The 20,247-nt window shown below is 37.4% G+C and overlaps 1 protein-coding gene across 2 annotated transcripts in view; it reads right to left on the reverse strand.

Moving 5' to 3' along the window:
• Nucleotides 1-267: 267 nt before the first annotated feature.
• Wtap (WT1 associated protein) overlaps nucleotides 268-20,247 on the reverse strand; it is a 23,270-nt gene continuing 3,290 nt past the window's right edge. Inside the window, exons 3-7 of one of the 2 annotated variants that reach the window (XM_010631066.3) lie at nucleotides 16,411-16,469; nucleotides 15,011-15,138; nucleotides 9,994-10,172; nucleotides 3,167-3,321; nucleotides 268-1,521 (exon numbers count right to left, since the gene is read on the reverse strand). In XM_010631066.3, coding sequence (XP_010629368.1) covers nucleotides 938-1,521; nucleotides 3,167-3,321; nucleotides 9,994-10,172; nucleotides 15,011-15,138; nucleotides 16,411-16,469 — 1,105 coding nt within the window. In that variant the 3' untranslated portion in view covers nucleotides 268-937. Of the gene's footprint in view, nucleotides 1,522-3,166; nucleotides 3,322-9,571; nucleotides 9,768-9,993; nucleotides 10,173-15,010; nucleotides 15,139-16,410; nucleotides 16,470-20,247 lie in introns of those variants that run through there. The other variant, XM_010631067.3, reaches the window with a different exon arrangement.

Consider the following 20,247-nt stretch of genomic DNA (forward strand, 5'->3'; position numbering starts at 1 on the left):
CTTAAATTTCACTTTTGTGGTATGTTAAAATGATGAGAAGCAATTCAGTTGGGTGTGGTGGTGCACACCTATAATTCCAACACTTGGCAGGCTGAGGCAAGAGGATCCCCACAAGTTCTAGGCCAGCCTGGGATACACAGTGAGTTTGCAGCCAGCCTGAACTACAGAGCAAGACCCTGTCTCAAAAAACAAAAACAAATCCAGCAATTCACTGAAAATAAATGCCAAATGCCAAACACGTACAAAACACACCAAAAACTTATGAAGTTACAATAAAAATTTTTATTCAGGTTTGGTCAGTACAGGTAAGATATACTGGAGTCACAGAGCAATATGCATTAACAGGATACAACAGTTCATAAAAACTGAGTAACTATGCACACAAACTTCTTAAACATTCAGTCACCTAAAGAGAAAATGCACAGATGTATGGCGGGAAAAACTGTATCTAACATGGAAACTACTATAGGACTCCATCAACAAGCCCAACTTTTAGTGATGATAACTACTGTACTGGGCAAACTCGGTATCATAAACCCACATCTACTCTAACAAGTCTGAATGGTGCAGAAGTATATAACAGCATGAGTAAGAATGCCCTTACACAGCACAGGTTCTAGAGAGACACAGATTTATACAGACATCATTATACTTTAAGGAAAGATTTCCATTTACAACTTCACATTAACTCATATAAAAATAACTTGACCCTACACAAAATGTCCTTTTAGCAACATTCAAAGAAATTAACTGGTACAATTTCCAATGTGGCAGAGGTACTGAAGCAAAAAAACAAACAAAAAAAAAACCCCAAAAACAAAACAAAACAAAAACACACCCACAGAAAGGCAAGTTGTGACAAAAGTATGCATTAATTTTCTGGACAGTATCTTCTCCCAAATTAAATGACACTGTATAAAAATTTGCTGGAAAAATATTACAAAACTGAGCCCTGTACATTTACACTCGAGTCCAAGCCATTCTGAACATGGCGGGAACCCACAGTTCGGTTACCTTTCCCACTCACTGCTTTCTCCTCTTGAGGGTCATGATTGGAGTCTGTGTCATTTGAGTGGTGTGTGAGAGAGTTTTCACTGCCCGTGGGAGAGTCTACACTTTCATACCCCACACTGAGTTGGTTTACGTAACCACTACCTCCTCTGCCAGTTCTCTCCTCTGAGCTGTTGGAGGCCTTATTACCATTCCCTGGAGAAGAAGGAAAGCCATCCTCAGTTGTGTTCCCCTCCCTGTGAAATCCAGACCCAGACGTCCTCTGACGGGAGGAGCTGCCATTACTTGGTCCATTTGCCAGACGACTGCAGTCTTTACTTGTGGCCTCCGCCTGTTCTACAGGTTCAGAAGATGTAGTCCTGCTGGTGCTTGGGGCCGAGACTTGAGACTGCTGCTGTTGGTACTGAGCCAACTGCTGGCGAGTCTCCTTCAGTTGCTGCTGAAGAACTAAAATGGTGCTCTGCATACCCTCTACTTCTTCATCAAGTTGAATGATGAAGTCATTCAGTTCTGTGCAAAGGAGAGTCAAATCTACTTTAATATGTTGTTAATGCTTCCTAAGTGAACAAGTACAATTCTAAAACCACAATAATATATTTTAAGTTTTTACTTGGAATTTTAAGTCATTTAGGAATGAGTTTTTTTTGGGGGGTTCAGATGCTTCAACATCAACTTGAAAAGACTTAAAATTGATTCAAAGATGGACCTAGTGGCACACACCTGTAATCCCAGCACTTGGGAGGCTGAGGCAGGATCCATCACAGAGTTCGAGGCTAGCCTGGACTACATAGTAAGTCCAGCCTGAACTATGTAGCGTGAGACCCTGTCTCTAAAACAAAACAAAGATTCAACTCATTCTTTTACATACAAGTGATTACAGCCTAGGAAATCTGATCCATGTTGTACCTGTGGCCAATCCCATTACTACGTACCTTCTTAGCCAGTGTCTTAGCTCCACAGCATGTTCAGCCCTTAGGATACTGTGGTCCTCTACTCTAACCTTCCAAAGAGGCCTATAATCTAACAAAAAACTGTTGCACACACAAAATTCACATAAAATAATTTTTGAAGATTCTACATAAAACCTCCTACTGAACATGTTTACAAGTAGTTAAGAGCTAAGAACTTTCACTTTGAAAAAGCAGTTTTAAAGATATTACTGATTTTCTTTAAAATTAATTATACTACTTTAGTATTTTTGTTTTTTTGAGACAGGGTCTCAACTATGTAGTTGACCTGGAACTCAGTATGCAGTCCAAGCTGGTCTTGAACTCAGTGATCCTCCTGCTTCAGCCTCCAGAGTGCTGGGATTACAGGCATGCACCACCACACTAATACTACTTTAGTATTAGTATTTGCAAAGTACTAATTCTCAGCTTACATTTTCATTTTTTTTTTTTAATGTAGCAAGTAGCTGCATTTATTGAAGATCATAGGGCAGTAACAGGCAGTAAAAGGAGTGAAGAGAAAATGAGCAAAAAATGGACTCCATGAAGGGGAAAAAAGGCTAAATTTTCAGTGTGGGTTTATTTCTTCATATTAATTAATCTTCACAAACAGAAAAAACAGCATAGATGCAGATATACTTGCCCCAAGAAGAAAAGTTTGGTTGCCTCAGCAAATATAAATATTAAATCTTTTATTCACTCAACAGGACCTTAGTTAGTACAATCAATTACATTATTTTCAGATCACTGCAAATTACCAAACGTTTCCAAGATTTATACTTAATGGTTGAAGATATACAGTGGTACCTCAGTTCAGGAACTTGTTTGCATCGGGTGACAAACACAACTGCAGCCATCTTTTTCCCACACAAATACAACGTGGCCATCTTTTCCAAAATTGTAGAATAAATTAAGTTCATGAACGGAGGTACCACTGTACACCCTTTTTAAAGCACCACTGTGTGTGTGTGTGTATATATAAGCCTTGAAATCAATGGCAACCCTCTTGCTTCAGCCTCCCAAATACTGGGATTACAGGCATGTGCCACCATACCTGACAAATTTTGACATGTTTCACTAATAATTTTATTTAACCACAGGCAGAGAATAGTATGTACAGAATCTAACCTACAATATTCATGCCTGGCAGTTTTTACAAAGCCAGTGCAAAGTTAAGGAAATTTTTCAAAATTTTTGAAACCCCTTACCATCCTGACTGCTCTTAAGCTCCTCACTATATTTCTTCTGTAAAGCCAACTCTGCTTCAAGCTGTGCAATACGGCCCTGGGACAGCTGCCTTCCAAGCTCCTGGTTCTCCTGGATAAGCATTCGACACTTCGCCATTAACTTTTTGCCTGTTTGGCTGCAAAGGAAAGAGCCAACCATCACAAAATGTAGACAAAACCCTATAACCTTTGTTGCTTACAATTATTACAGCAGTAAATATAACATGAAGAGAATGTAACTACATCACAGCAGATGCCAATCTGTATTTACTACCTTTCCAGGAACATGTCATGTCCTTCTTCTGCATTTCAGTATTTTGCCAACACAGCAGCAAAATGTTCTAAACAAAAAGTGCCAAAATAGCCATTTTTGTTATTACCTTTGTTTTTGTGGTACCAGGGATTGAACTCGGGTCCTTGCACTTTGGAGGCAGGCAGCGGAACAACTGCGCTAAACCCCGGCCCTTGTTATCACTTTAAATATGTATTTTCATTCCCAAATACAATCTGAAATAGCCAGGTGTAGTGATATATGCCTGTAAACCAAGCACTCTGAAACTGTGGAGGGTGGATCACAAATTTGAGACCAGCCTGAGCAACTTAGTGAGACTGTCTCAAGGTTCTAGGTTCAATCCCCAGTACAAAATAACAACAGCTAGGAATATAGCTTAGTGGTGCCAACGCCTGCCTCACAAGTGCAAGGACCCATTTGATACCCAGTACAAAAAAAAAAAAAAAAAAAAAAAAAAAAAATTAAAAAAGACAACACACACACCTCGAATACACCAGTATTAATAAAACACTAAGATACTTAGCTTTAGCAAACATAACACCTTGAAAAGGTACATGTACTAGTAATCATAAATGTGTACTTCTTTAAAATATCTGTAATACCCAAGATACATTTAGTCTCACTGGATAAATACATACAAGTCCTTTTTATTTTTTTGGTACTGGGGATCAAACTTGGGACCTTGTACTTACAAGGCAGATAGTGGTACCACTGAGCTAAGTCTCCAGCCCAAGGACTCCTCTAACAGGTAGTTCTCTGGTATTCATTTTTCATACTTCCCAAGAATGTGGCTATTCCAATGAATGAGGTACTTCTATTATTTTTGTTTTTCCTTATTTTCTGGTACTGTGGATTGAACCTGCTTTAGGCAAGCATTCTATCACTGAGTTAAATCTGGCAGCCCCTTTTCATTTTTTGAGAAAGGATCTTGTCAGATTGCCTACGTTGGCTTTAAATTTGGGATCTTTCTGTATCAGCCTAAGTACCTGGGATTATAGGAATCCATCACCATATCAGGAAAATTTTAGTGTTATTAGTTCTTAAGTCTTAAAACTTTCTGGCCAAGAATATAGCTCTGTGGTAGAACACTTAGCCTGCACAGAGCCCTGGTTTGATCTTTAGCACCACATAAGGGGAGGGAGGGCTCTTTTTCTACTCATTAATTCTTTTGGTGGTACTTGGGATTTGCACAGCTAAATCTTCAGCCCTTTTGGTCATTAAAAAAATTTTTTTTGGTACCAGGGATTGTACTCAGGACCTTGCACTTGTGAGGAAAGTGGTAGAACCACTGAGCCAAATCCTGTGCCCCATTTTTAATTTTGAGATATGGTGTTGCTAAGTCAGTAAGTCATCCAGGCTGAGCTTGAGTGTGTTGCTCCTACTGCCCTGACCTTCCACAATGCTATAATTCCTGGCATGTGCCGCCATGCCTGGCTTCTCTTTTTTAAATGGTGGTAATGTAGACTGAACCCAGGGCTTTGCACTGAGCTACGATCTTAGCCCTTTAAATTTTTTCACATAGGGTCTTGACAAGCTGAACTGTGCAGGCTAGGCTCAAAGTAACAATCCTCCTGCCTTGGCCTCCTCCTATAGTGCTGAGATTATAGGTGTGTGCTACAATGCCTAGCTTGTGATTAATACACTGCTGAGCTGCCAAATGGACATTGGGGCCTAAGGTTTTTAGAATTTATTATTGATATTTGATAAAAACTTACCTATACATCACAAGTATCAGTAGTTACTTAATGCAAGTATTAGCAATGGAAATATCTGACAAACTCCATGTATCATGCCATCAATATTTATTTCCAAATGCTATAGCCATATACTATAAAACCTATATACACATACACAGAGAACGCAAAAGTGTAATTCTAAGCACAAATAACAGTTTAATAAAACCTTGCTGCCTTTTTATAGTTTCAGCAATAGCTGAGATCAAGGGATCTAAGCACATAATTGTGCTTTGCATGGGGAAAGTATGACACTCTTGTCATTATGTTCAGTCCATAATGACCTTCTTGGTTAAATACAATTTTTAATTCTAGTATTTCCTTCTTCTAGTGGGCTTTTACTTGCCTAATATATTGTGCTTCAGAACAGATCTGATCCCATTTAACCTTAGAATTTTAACAATGGGAGTGCTTTGTTGGCAAATTTCATTAATTCAAGTAGTGCTGTAAGGTTCTTTTACCTGTACTTTTTTTAGATTGGGTGGAGGTATCAGGGATCGAACTCTGGTCCTTGTGCTTGCAAGGTAGGAAGCAGAACCAATGAGCTAAATCCCTAGCTTACCTGTACTTGTATTCTAATCTAATTCAACAAAAGTTGGTCAATGGTCAAGTAAAACCTAGCTTACTACTGCTCAAAGACACCACAGTGGCTTGGCCACTGTGTTAGCAGGTGAAAAGGGTTAGGGTTAGGCTTAGGCATAGCAATTCTAAGTGCTGGTGTTCTTCACTGCTTTTGCAGCTTCAGATCTCCCTCAGATAGTAGCCCCCACTGAATAAGCACTTCAAAAATCAAACAATTAGGAAATAAGATAGACATCATCATTAATTACAGTGCAATCCCTTCCATTTCGCTACCCTGTGCGCCAACAACTGTTTCTTGCAAAGCACATAGCACTGGTGTTTTACAACCCTAAAATGCTCTCCCTGTATAGGAATTAACTAAAGATTAGGAAAAAATAGGCAATTTATATTAATTTGTGACCTGATTTAATACAAAAACCTCAAAACTACTAAAAGAAAGGTTTGGTTTAAAAAGTCTCATTTTTTTCTTTTTTGGAGTCAGGGTCTTGCTATGTATCTCAGGCTGGCCTTGAACTTGCAGCATCCTTCATTCTCAGCCTAAGGACTGCTTGGGATTACAGGTGTGTGCCACCATCCTGGCTGAAAAGTCATCTTTATATAATGCCTGTTCTGAGGTAATCTTAACATTTCTAAAACTAGTGGTACCTAAAACTAATCTTGACAAAGTCACTGTTTTCTTAAACATTCTGTAATTTTGTTACTTTATTAATCACCTCATGTAAAATTTGTTTTATACTCGACAGATCACAAAAAAATGAAAGTTGGGGTGTATGCTATGGTAGAGCATGTACAAAGTCCTGGATTCAGTCCCCATTACTGCCCTCTTCCACCGCACAAAAAAAGAGCTGGAGATGTAGCTCAATGGTTAGAGTACATCAGTGCTAAGAGTGCTTACCTGAGTTTGACTCAGCACCATGAATGAATGAATGAATGGATAGAATTACAAGTAAATGTTTCAAAAATGAATGAAAAGTGTTACTCCTTTCATTCAAATGTTTTTGGAATATTTTTCTGAAGTTACTAAACGCCCACCAAGAGTAATGTCACCTCTCTATAACCCTAGTTACTCATGAGGCTAAGATAGGAGAATCACAAGTTTAAGAGCAATATTGGAAACTCTATCAAGAGGCTGTCTCAAAATACAGAAATAAACAGCCTAGAAATGCAGGAGCCTACGGTGTCCCATATGTGATGGTTTAATCCCCAGTACTGAAAACAAACAACAAAAATACCCAACCCATTTCTACAACCAAATAACCCACAAAGCAAATAAATCAGTAAATAATTCAAAACAGTTTATAAAAGAATGAATATTGTACATTATCATGATTGTTTTAAAGAGATACATAAAATTACCTAAATGATTAAATGCAAACTGAAAACTGCTAAAATATGAAACATACCCTTCTAAACACTCTAAAATATATCATCAAGTATTTTAACTACCTGATAAGATAATTTAGGAGGGCCGGGGATCTAGCTCAGCGGTTCAGCAGCCTGCCTTGCAAGCGCAGGGACCCAAGCGAGTTCAATCCCCGGTACCAAAAAAAAAGAGTTTTACTGGGGATGTAGCTCAGTGGTGCCACGCCTGCCTGGCAAGTACAAGATAATTTAGGGAATCTCCCGCCTCCAAAACAGAAAAATAGGGGCTGGATTTAGCTCAGTGGTGTTGTGCCTGCCATGGAAGAGCAAGGTCCTGAGTCTGATCTCCGGTAACACAAAAAAGCAGAACAAAAACCAAACCAAAACAAACCCAGAAAAATAGTGAAGTGTAACCAAACCCCTACTCCTTCTATTGAAATATTATTGAGTGAACATTACTTGTTCCAAATGAGTGATATATTTATAATAGCTGATGTTCTCCAGTTTATATATAGCCTAATTTTACAAAACCATTTGTAGATGATTATAATTAATATAACAGATTCTATGTAATAAACATGTAATGTACATGTACTAAAAAATGCCCTGAGGTGGGTGGAGGACAAGCTGCAAGTTATCTGCATGAACAGTAGATAACATTTATTAATATACACAAAATGATTATATATAACACAAATGATCTTGATACCCAAGAAATTTAACATCAGTTACTGCTCCTGGAGAGAATGTGGAAGGTAGAGTGACATCCAGGAGTGATACTCATCTTTCATATCCACTTTTCTCTTGTGTTTCAATTTTATACATGAGCATTTATTATCTTCAGAGAAAAGCTTAGCAATAACAATAAAAGCCCATGGACCCCTAAGTTGACTGGCACCTAAATGACCAAATTTGAGTCTATATCAATGATACAGTTTATGAATTATTTTACTTCTTAAAAATATATTTAAGCCATTGCTACTATGGTTTTAAAAGGCGTAAAATAAATACAAAACACTTAATATGGGCATAGACTAATTTCAAACACATTTGCTTACTTACCCTCCAAACCTCACAAATAGTGAGAATTTTAGAGACAAATTTCTTGAAGTCACATAAACCGCTTCTTCAACCCACCCTCTCCCACAATCAGTTCCCTAAGCACAAACATATAAGATACTTACAATTGTTTTGAATGATTAAGAGAGAACTTAAGTCACCCTTGTTAAAAATGCACTTAAACGTCGAGACAAGCTGGAACATTTATCTTCCACTCATCTTAGACTTCATTATCACCAAGCGAAAATTCAAAATGGTGAATTATAGAATGATCTGACGAAAAAAATTCACCTCCAGGATTGGATGGAAGCATGAAGAAAATGCCTCATTTATCTAAATGATCAAATGAATTTGCTAGAAATGGTCACTATATCTTGTTTTTTTCCAATTCACAAAAATGTCTCACTTAGGGAGCCCAAAGTTACACATTATTTCCCCATCTTCTGGCAGGCACCTTGTGAGACTGTCCACATTAATGCTATTGCAATCCTGGGACACAGTGTCAAATCACAACAAGTGTCAAGCCTCCTTGTTTTTTATGTACCAGCCGGAATAAAGTAGGTCTTTTAAAAATGAGACACTTTTCCTTCACTTTGAAGAGCCCAACCAATTTTCCAAAATGAATCTGCTCTCCATAGCATCCCCCAAATTAAAATGTTAAGAGTACAACAAAATCATCATAGTATTTCTTAAACTTAAAAAAAAAAAACAAACAAAAAAAAAAAACCAACTATTTCAAGGCACATTTAATTTAATATCAGAAGTGTTAACACAAAAGGCCCAAATACAATGAAGGAACACATTCCCCCATTAACACCAAAGACAATGCTCTTTTAACATGTGCCTGTTGAATGAGATGAGGGTTTCATAAATTTCGCTACTGAAAAAAATATGCAGTGAGTCTCATCACAACCAATATCCTTATACAATCTAGTTGTGAAATGAATGTTTATAATGCTTCAAACAGTTTAAGCCTGAAATCTGATACCACTCCTATTTGTACAGTCCTTAGTTAAAATTATCTACAGTTTTTAAAACCATTCAAAGAACAAACCATTGATTAAAACCATATCAATTTAGGCTCTATTAAGTAATACAGAGCCCTAAGCTAGGAGTTAAATATATGTACTACTTTACCAACATCTATTATTTCTTTCGTAACTATTCAGGTTGGTTCTTAGCAAATAAACCCTTTAAAGGCAAAGTTCGCCTCATTTGAATTTTGACCCAGAAGTTCAACAACAATCACGAAGTCCACAGTCTTATTGGCAAAACTGATATACAGTGTCTCTAAGTCACTGTGCTCAAGGTTAAGAGCGATGCGTATTCCGTTTTTACATTTAACTGGAATTTTACATGTTCAATTCATGATTTGAAATCTCTAGGTTTTCAATCCTCCAAACTGTCTGAAGACACAATGTGCCACAGACTAAAGACTTCTGTTTCTCCCTCTATGTTCTTCAAACAGAAACATTTCTCAAGTGTCTACATGTTCTAGAGGGGGAATTTTTCGAAGGTGGCCTCTTCTTCGGAATAGTCTGACGGCATCAGGCCTCTGAAGCAAGGGGAAGGGGAAAAGAAAAAAGCTGAAACACAAGGTTCATCTGGTAAGTTTTACATTAACCATTACAAGCTGGACAGTGTAAGAATGTGGCATTTTTTTTTTTTTTGCTCAAAAAGTCTGAGTCTTGGTGTGGAAACGAGTACTTGGCTGTCCCACCACAGCTTTCTCGTAGTGGGACTGTCAGGGAAGTCTTGACTGGGGAGTATGATTTGTTTACCTATCAGGCGTAAACTTCCAGGCACTCAGTTCATTTTGGGCTTGTTCCAGTTTGTCTTTAGTCTGTTCCAGTTCACCTTTCATTTTTAGGAAAAACAAGTTGATCGCTGGGTCTACCATTGTTGATCTCAGTTGGGCAACACTCGGCTGCTGGACTTGCTTGAGGTACTGGATTTGAGTCTGCACAAAGCAAAAGAAACAATTACTACCAAATCAAAGGAAATATTTAAGAAAATAAGGACAATGTCCCTTCATTAACTTGATTTGTCAGCTCATTTATTAAACCCTATACCCTTTCATCTTAAAATTTTCCCTAGGGCACAGAGATCTAGCTCCATGGCACAGCACATGTATTCAAGGCCCTGGTTCAATCCTTAGCACAAAGCTAAAACTAAATGAAAACTGAAAAGCTACTAATTTATTTGTTTGTTTGTTTTGGAACCGGAGTTTGAACTCGGGTCCTTGCGCTTGCAAGGCAGGCCACAGAACTGCTGAGCTAAATCCCCGGCCCACTATTAATTTATTTAAGACTCTTCATACAGGAATTCTGTCCAGGGGACTTTTTTTTTTTTAATCTTTGAGACTAGGTCTCACTATGTAGTTCAGGCTGCCCTTGAACTCACTATATAGCCCAGGCTGGCCTCAAACTCAAAGCAATCCTCCTGCCTCAGCTTCCTGAGGACTGGGATTACAGGCGGGTACCGCCATGCCTGGCCATGCTTGGGACTTTTAAAAGCCAAAGCAGCACCCTTACCCAAAGTTTCTATGTACTAACGATGCTGACACTCCCCGGGGAAAAAGAAAACCAAGCTTAAAGTATCAATCATAAAAGAGCCAGTGAAGTCTTAGCTCATTTCATTTTTATTCAAGGAATTATTTTACATAAAATTCCCCTAAAAATACATCAGATACAAAATTTTAATTTTTACATATCTGCATTTCTTAAACTAAAAGGTATACAACTAAGTCAAGACAAATATGTAATTCATTTTTTTCCCTTCTGAGTAATTTGAATCATAGAATATTAAAGGTAGAAGGCAATGACCTAGTCCAAAATGCAATTTTGAGATTAAATAAGCCACCTGCTCAAGGATATAGTAGGAAAGTGCTAGTACTGTGATTAAAATTCTAGCTCTCAGGCCTCCTGACTCCAGGTCTAGAGCTTCTTCCACCATTTTAGGACCCCTCTACTTACGTATGAGACCTTCTCTGACTGCAGCTGTACTATTCACTAGCACACTAAAATATACTTCTAAAATATGAAATACAGTTGTTAGCATTTAAACCATCACTTTTTTCATACCAAAAAAACTGCTTCAAGATCCTGCTCCACACTAAGGCTTAAATAGAACAAAAGTTAAAATTTCCTACCATACATTTAAAATAAGGCATAAATATAATAAGTGCATTGAAAAATTTTTTAATTACTGTCTCACTGTACAAATATTTAACTTAATGGAGATTTTAAATGTGTACTTTACTTTAAACAAGTACAACTGCTTCTTTAAGGCTAACTACTAAAATTTAGCCAGGTGTGGGGGTACACGCCTGTAATCCCAGCATTCAGGAGGCTGAGGCAGAAGGATTATGGCAAGTTCAAATCCAGACTAGGCCACACAGTGAGTTCAAGGCCAGTCTGCATTATAAAGTGAGATCCTGTCTCAAAAAACAAAACAGGTAATTTAATGCAGGAAGAATAAAGCATGCCTGATAGTATATGTCATGTGCTGATAAAAGTGTCTATGATATGCATTGCCCTAATGGTCAATACTTTCTGGTCATGTAAAGAGTAGCACAAATGACTAGACTAAATCCCATGAGCTAGAGAAGAGAACATAGAATAAAGTATCTTAAAAGTATTTATTTTCAAGCTATTTTGAGGTGAATGGTAAATGAAACAGAAAAGAGGAAGCCAATCCCAACACTGAGGCCAAGGCAGGAGGATTGTTTTGAGTTCAAGGCCAGCCTGAGCTACAAAATGAGTCAGTGTGAACTACAGTAAGGCCAGTGTGCAATGCACAAGCAAGACCTAGTCTCAAAAAACAAAACAATACAAAACAAAAGGAAAAATAAGAAAAAACACTGAGGAAAGCAAAACTGATTTTTATTTATAAACAGAGCTAAACAAGTATTATAAAAATCAAAGATGTAGCTTGAGATGGTACAGTGTTTGCCTAGTATACTCAGGGCCTGGGTTTCCATTCTCAGGGGAAAAGACAAAAAAGAAAAAAAAAAAAAAGGTCAAGATCAGTAGCTATTTCTTTGGCTTAATTAGGCCCTGGGTTCATTCCCAAGTACCACAAAATATAAACAAAACACCCCCAAACACTACCAAGTGACTTGGCAAAGACAAATAAAAAGTAAAGAATTATATAAGTGAGGGCCAGGGGCATGGTTCAGTGGTGGAGTGCTTGCCCAGCATGCAACACAAACAAGGCCCTGGGTTCAACCCCTAGAATTACATAATTAAATGTTCAAAGAGAAAGTATGTCAGGCAAACAGAAGACCTATACAAAAATAGTAGATTCCTAGAAACTTTTTTTTTATACTTAGCAACACTGAAGATAAAAGTGGCAATTCCTTTTTCAAAGGTAGAATACAATCCTTACAGTGTAAGCTCCATTCTCAAGGGAGTAGGGAGAGAACTCTCCTGACCCAGGTCAATCCCTTCAACTATGTTATTTGTTTAACCTACTCTAAACCTTTTCATCCTTTGAATTCTCTTTCTCTAAGCTTGTATTTCATAGCTCCTCTAGAGTGTAAACATTTTCCAAAATGTCTCACCTTAAACTCTCTCAATCCTGTATAACTATCTCCTGGTAACACTTTTTTGGGGGCAGTACTGAGGATTGAACTTGTAATGAGGATGTTGTGCTTGTAAGGCAGGTGTGGTCCCACTGAGCTCAATATCCAGCCCTAGAAACTCTTGAGTATCAACCAAACCTTACTACAGTCCATCTATTAAATAACTGCAATCCAGCTCTACCCCAACCTTCACCTGAAACAGGTTTCACTGAAGTGGCCCTAATTGCTAAATCCAACAATTTAAAATTTGAATTCGATGGAAACTGAACTTTTCCTTTTAACATTAAAACCATTTTCTTTACCTTTTTTTGGGTGGGGGGATGGGACTGCATTTCCACAGTCTAACATTATACCCTGTACTTCTTTTAAAGTATCTTTCTGACAGGCTTTACCTAGTAGCATCATCATTCAGTCACACAAAAGCCAAATTTGATAATCCGTGACATCTCCCTAAATTTACTCATTGCTTCCCCAACATGAGTACATCCTACTGATTTTACCTCTAAATGTCCTATAACCCTCCCTGCCACCATCAGTGACTTTGTTATCACATCTGGACTTGTTTTTCTATCCTTCTAGATTATTTTTAGAATCCTGCATCTAGTTTTCTTGTTGCAGACTTATTTTTTCTCAAATGTATCATTCATACACAAGCCAATGATCCAACCAAGATTCTTACCTGATCAAAATTTCTTGCTTAAAAACCTTTTGGTGGCTCCATCTAATGTTTTTTGGGTGGGTGGGGGTCCTATTTTTCACCCTTACTGGAAACTTCAACTCTACCTACCATATTTAATCTAGCCCTTTCCTTGTTTTTGTGCCTTCTATGCTACCTGTGAAACTTCACTCTGTATAAGTGAAAGGACTAGCTGCACTGTGCAGGTGAGAACTATTAAAAATATAACTGAAAGGTTAGGTTCTATTTGTAATCATCTTAAAGCCTAGGCTGAAAAACAAGGGTGACTAAACATTACCCACCCAAGGTTTTATCCAGGTACAATGATCAAAACTGCCACTCTATATAGAACATCTGGAGATTCTAACTTGAGTCAACAGCAGATTGTCTAAGCAACTGGTAAGAAACATCAGAACACAGTACTCAGGAAGAAGGAATTTATGAGTCTAGTAATTTGAGATATTGTACCGTCCATTTACATTCTCCCAGGTATATTCCGAGAGTAAAACTCATTTTTTACATAAAAGTGAAATATATTAAGGCACCAATTAGTGATGGTGAAGAAAGAAGTAGCAGTAGCAATGAAAATCAAAGCCAAATGCATAGAAAAAAAGAAAAAAATGGTAACAAAGAGAAATAGGTGGTTAACAAATTAAGAGGTGAAGAAGTCATCTTGCAAAAGCAAAAGAAGGAATAGGGACTTCTGCAGAAATGCAGACAACCTCTGAACAGAAAATTAAAGGGATTATTGCAGAGCACTAAAAAACAGGACCGTGCCTATAAATTTTAAGTGTCTCCAGGGACCAGAACAATGCCTCACATAGATTTTAATATTATCTCGAAGCAAATGGACAGTAAACAAAGAGTTTAAAAAGACATTTAGGATTTAAAAAGAATGTAATGGCTAAGATCATAAAGACAGAATAAGGGGCAGGGGATTTAGCTCAGTGGTGCCGCTGCCTGGCTCGAAAGCACAAGGTTCTAAATTTGAAAGCCAGTACCAGAAAAAAAAAAAAAAAAAAAGACAGTATAAGACTATCTGACAAAGACAGATGATCAAATGTCATTAGATTTCAGATCTGTAGACAAGGCAAATAGTATGCATGAAAGCTCTAATGATTAAAAAGAGACAGAAGTTGCTGATGCTAGGGGGTCAACAGTTTTATGCAAAGGGTGAAGAGTAGAAAATATACTAGTCATCCTGCCCAGATAGTAAACATTAAGCAATAAAGACAAGATGGTTTTTTATTGATTACATACCCAGATTGTGAAGCAATCTGAATAAATACCTGGAATGGATATACTAATTCTCAGAATGGAAATTTCAAAGGATACTTTTTTGCCCACAAAAAATTTTTTAATCTGCTAAAACAGTGTATGAGTTTGGCTTTAGCATGTTTACAACTGAAGTGTATATAATTTTAATAAAACGTGCATTTATATTTGCCATTAATACAAAGTATTAAATATTAATATGTGATAATTTGCATTAATCTAATTCTCTTAAGTAAAGGCTTACACAATTTGAAATACTTACAGTACACTCTTGCATCTCTTGTTCTTTGGTTGCTAGTCGCATCACAAGAATGTTTTCCCTGCGTGCAGACTCTTGCTGTTGTTGCTTTAGCTTTTCTTCAGATTCCCGTAAGCCAGTTACATCATTTGCTGATTCAAAAAAAACAAAAAATTATGAACATAATTTCAAAACCAAATTGACTAACTGAAAAGAAAGATCTATTTGTCAAAATAATAAAAACGAGCTGAAAAAAAAATTCAAGTCTAGGCCGGGTGTGGTGGCGCACACCTGTAATCCCAGCGCTCAGGAGGCTGAGGTAGAAGGATCGCTGTGAGTTCGAGACCAGTCTGGGCTACATAGTGAGTTCCAGGTCAGTCTCAACTACATAGTGAGATGAGACCCTGACTCAAAAAAAAAAAAAAAAATTCAGTCTTTGGTTTCCATCCTATTTTTATAACAAGGATTGGTTCTTGATCATGAGAGCTTTCTTTTGGAAGCAATGGTAATACTGCTAATACTGCTCCACACTACTTAACACTAGTTTGAATTATGGATTTTTGTTGTTGAGCCAGGATTTTGTTCTGTAGCTCAGGCTGGGATTGAACTCACTATGTCAATAGTATTCACAAAAATCCCAATTAGTATTGTCTAACCCATTGAATATAAAAATGCCTACATGTACATAACTATACGAACAACTAGTGCTTAAAGCTTTCATAATGTTCATAATTTCTATAAATAATACAGTCATGTATTATTAAAACTTTAGGGCATTAAGCTTTTGCACTTGGAAAACTATACTTACAAAAATTCCCATGAATCTATTACTGGATACTTCTATATATGTTCCTTATATACTGCAAATCAATCCCCTAAATAGAAGACAAGCATGCATCAATTTTTTTTTTTTTTGGTATCGGGGATTGAATTTAGGACCTTGAATTTGCAAGGCAGGTGGTGGAACCACTGAGCTAAATCCCTGGTCATCAATAAAAGTTTTAGTAGTTTTAAATTATCCTAACACATTCTCCCTCAGAACCTTGCACTTACATTTGCTAGAAATAGTCCTGCTATTTATTATATAATTTCCACATGGCTGCTTTCCACAATGATTGCAAATTCCTCAAGAGATCATGTCTAATTTATCATTGTATTTTCCAGCACCTAACGTAGTGTTTGGACATAATTCTTAGTATAAAATGCTTTAGCAAAAACTACATTTGCGTGGGCCAGGGATGTAGCTCAGTGGCACCTCGTTTGCCTTGCAAGCACAAGGTCCATGAGTTTGATCCCCGGTACTGCGAAATATAAAAAAATAAAAAACTACATTTGCTTTAGTAAAGCCAATTATCCCGTTTTTGTATAATAATCTAAAAGGAGACAACTATTCAGTCTTTAGGAAGCTAAAACTCAACACTTACAATTAAGATCTGTGTACTTGCCCTCCAAAGCTTGAACATATGCTTCATATTGTTTCCATCTAATAAAAAAGAAAAATTAACGTCAGCTGTTACATTGAAATTGCTTTTATTAACTATAATGGAAAATCACTCATAAACTTATAAATAAATTTAAGTACTTCTGAGAATTCTGTTGTATTATTATTATTATTTTGGGTACCCAAGATCGAACTCAATACCTCAAGCTTGCCAGGCAGGCACTGTGCTGAGCTACATCCCCAGCTCCGATGCATTACTTTTAATTGAGATAATTATAAATCTGACTTAATAATAAATTATCCACCTCATCATTCCTTCTCAATTTACAGGAGACATACAGAAAAAAGTCTGAGAACATACTGAGCTTGGTCTTCTGGGTGAGATCTTATCTCAGATTGATTTTTGTATCATTGACACATGGATGGACAATGCCTAGATTACAGATGTTCAATGAAAATCCTATGTCTAAAATAGAAGCCATAAGTCGGTTATGGTGGCACACACCTGTAATTCCAGCACTTGGGAGGCTGAGGCAGGAGGATGGCTGAGTTTGAGGCCAACCTAGGCTACATAGTGATTTCATGGCCAGCTTGAACTTCAAAGGGAGACCTTGCCTCAACACCCCCCCAACAAAGCATAGGTGCTATATGCCTAATTATATTAAACAGTTCTGTGAAAATGCATGTGATTCTCTTTAAAAGTATTTATCATTTGTGTTCAGAATCTTCAAATGTCTCTCTTCTAGTTCTCTGGAACATAGTATTAATTTCTGTCTATAAATAAAGCAGAGTGCTGGGTCTAACTCATGCCTGTATTTCTAGCACTCAGGAGGCTGAGGCATGAGGATCTAGAACTCAAGGCCAGTCTGAACTCTACAAAACCCTATCACAAAAAGATCCAGGTGTGGGTGGTGCATGCCTGTAGTCCTAGCACTCTAGAGAGACCGAGGCCAGCCTGGACTACACAGTGAGTTCAGGGCTGGGGAGTTAGCTCCGTGGCATCTTGCCTGCCTCATAATGAGGTTCAAGGACAGCCTGAATCATATAGATAGACCCCAATAAAACAAACAAACAAACAAACAAACAAACAAACAAACAAACAAACAAACAAACAAACAAACAAACAAACAAACAAACAAACAAACAAACATCAAACCAGAGACCAGGCATGGTGGCACATGCCTGTAATTCCAGCACTGAGAGGTTTAGCCAGGAGGATTACAAGTAGCCCAGCCTGGGCAACTCAGCAAGATCATCTAAAAATAAAAATTACAAAAAGGACTAGGGATATAGGTTAGTGTGAAGGTTCTGAGTTCAATCTCTAGTACAAAAAAAATAGAACAGAATAGGGAGGAACAATGTGCATATGCTATATGCTATCAGGATGTGAGGGGACTTTTCTTCCTTGTTGTAGCCTTCTACCAGAAATACATAGGCTATTACTTCCTGGCAATTACTACAAATGAATAATAAACATTTTTCCCAGTTGCTTAGGTGTTAAGCAACCCCCAACAGAGAATATTGTGTCCTGAATATCTACTATATTGCTTAAGAGCTATGTTTTCTAGCTGCTCTTCCAATTACAGATAATTAAAATATAATTTTAAATTAGAAAATGATTTTGTTTATAATCAAGATTATAAAATTATAATAAAATGAGCATATTTTATAATAAGCTAATGGACATCCTATATAAAGATTATTGTCTGGCCAAAGTTATGCTTCTTTATATGACCTCTGCAACTTAGGATACATAGAGGAGTTTATCAAATGTCTGGGGACGAATAAAGGTCTTTTGTGGAGGATAATATTTCAAAGAAATAGAAAACTGTAAAAGCTTATGAAAGAACATATTAAAAGAACAGACAGTACAAACTAGTTCAGTAGTTGATTTAAAATCATGAAGGAATTAAAAAGAAAGAACTCACTTAAAAGGCTTAAATGAGAATTTCCTGAAGGCAAAACTCTTGAGTGACTTCGAAACCTTAAAGGTTACTTGTAAAAATTTCTAGTATGATTGTTACTAAGACTTCTCTGTCCCCTCTCTTGTAGTTAAATCAAGAAAAAGACCAGGAGTCAAGTTTTGAAGCCACTGTGAAGTCAGTCTGGACAACACACAGATTCACCCCCTCCCCACAAAAAAAGAGTAGCCAGAGGAATTACCCAAGAGCAAACTAAATGGCAAGGAGTGTACCTTATCGAAAGTACAAAAGAACCATCATACCATCTGATGACTGGCAGTGTATCACAAGCAAATGTCTTTGTGACAGGAGAGGACAGGAGTAATATTTTAAACAGAAACCTTCCTATTCATGGGATCACAGCAAAGAAAGCTAGAACTCAAGGCCAGGGAGTATAGCTCAGTGACAGAGCACTTGCCTAACAGGCACAAGGCCCTGCCTTTAAACCTTAGGACCAGAAGACAGAGCCCTGAAGTCCATGAAGCTTAGTACAAGTAAAGGAGAAAAATTACCAAACTCTAAGAAACAATGAAATGCATCATCTGTTCTCCCTAACACACAAAATATCTCTCTGCCACTCTCAGCCTATTAAATTTGCTTAATTCTTCAAATAAAACTTCCTTGCAATTTCTAGAGAAAAAAGTCAGTGACTTTCCAAAGGTTGTCCTGGAGATAGGGATGTGGTTCAATGGTTCTGAGTTCGATTCCCAGTGGTGGAAAAACAAAAATAGAAAATATTCTTTTTATCTAAAGCCATCAAGTTAAGGGCCAGGGATTTAGTTCAGTGGTATCATGCCTGCCTCACAAGCACAAGCTCCTGAGTTTGATCCCTGGTACTATCGTTAAAAAAAAAAAAAAAAGTTACCAAGTCAAAAATCTACTAACCACAGTAACAAAACACAGAATATATTTACATTATAACAAATGCTACATAAAATACCATAAAGATATACTTGACAAAATGCATTTTTATTTTTTATTCAGTTTTTTTGTTACCAGGGATCAAACTCAGGTCCTTGCACCTGCGAGGCAGCTGGTGGCACCACTGAGCTATATCCCCAGCCCCAAAATGCAATCACAGAAATGCAAACCCTTCAATCTGTACAAGAAAAAAATGAAGGACATTTCTCCATACTTTGGAAAAAAAAAGTAAGTTCATTTCACTAGTAAAAAATGTTTTTCTGGGCTGGGGATTTAGCTCAGTGGTGCCACCGCCTGCCTTCTAAGGGCAAGGTCCTGAGTCTGATCCCCGATACCAAAAGCAAACCAACCAACCAACCAACCCCCAGTATTTCTTCCACACCAGAAATCATGCTGTAGGACCACAATTTTTTCAAATGTTATATACAGAAGGAAAAAGAAGCCTATTAATTTGTTAAACTGAAAGTGTCAAGAGTTACACACTATGTATAATGCTTTCCAAGTAACAACTCTGAATATTTTACCTCTAGAGGAGAAAAAAATTCAGATTCTGTTGAAAAAAACTTTTTTCTTGAAACAGGGTGTCACCATGTAGTTGAGGCTAGCCTTGAACTCACTATGTAGCCCAGGCTGGCCCCAAACTCATGGTGATCTTCCTGCATCAGCCTCCTGAGTGCCGGTATTATACATGTGTGCTGCTATGCTTAGACAGATTCTGTTAATTTAAAAGTAACCCATGCTAGAGGAAAAATATATGAGAAACTGAAAAAATGGAAAATAAAGTGTTTGTAAATGGGGAGGGGAGGAGGGGGTGAAGGGAGGGCAGGGACAAGGGGAAAAAATGAGAACCAAGACCTATTATGTAAAGGTACAGAATCCCAATGATGAATGCAACTGTATTGTATACCTAGATTGTACCAATAAACTCAATCAAAAAA

Source organism: Fukomys damarensis, unplaced genomic scaffold (assembly GCF_012274545.1).
Source record: "Fukomys damarensis isolate Sample0158 unplaced genomic scaffold, DMR_v1.0_HiC HiC_scaffold_14, whole genome shotgun sequence".
NCBI classification, from domain to species: Eukaryota; Metazoa; Chordata; class Mammalia; order Rodentia; family Bathyergidae; genus Fukomys; species Fukomys damarensis.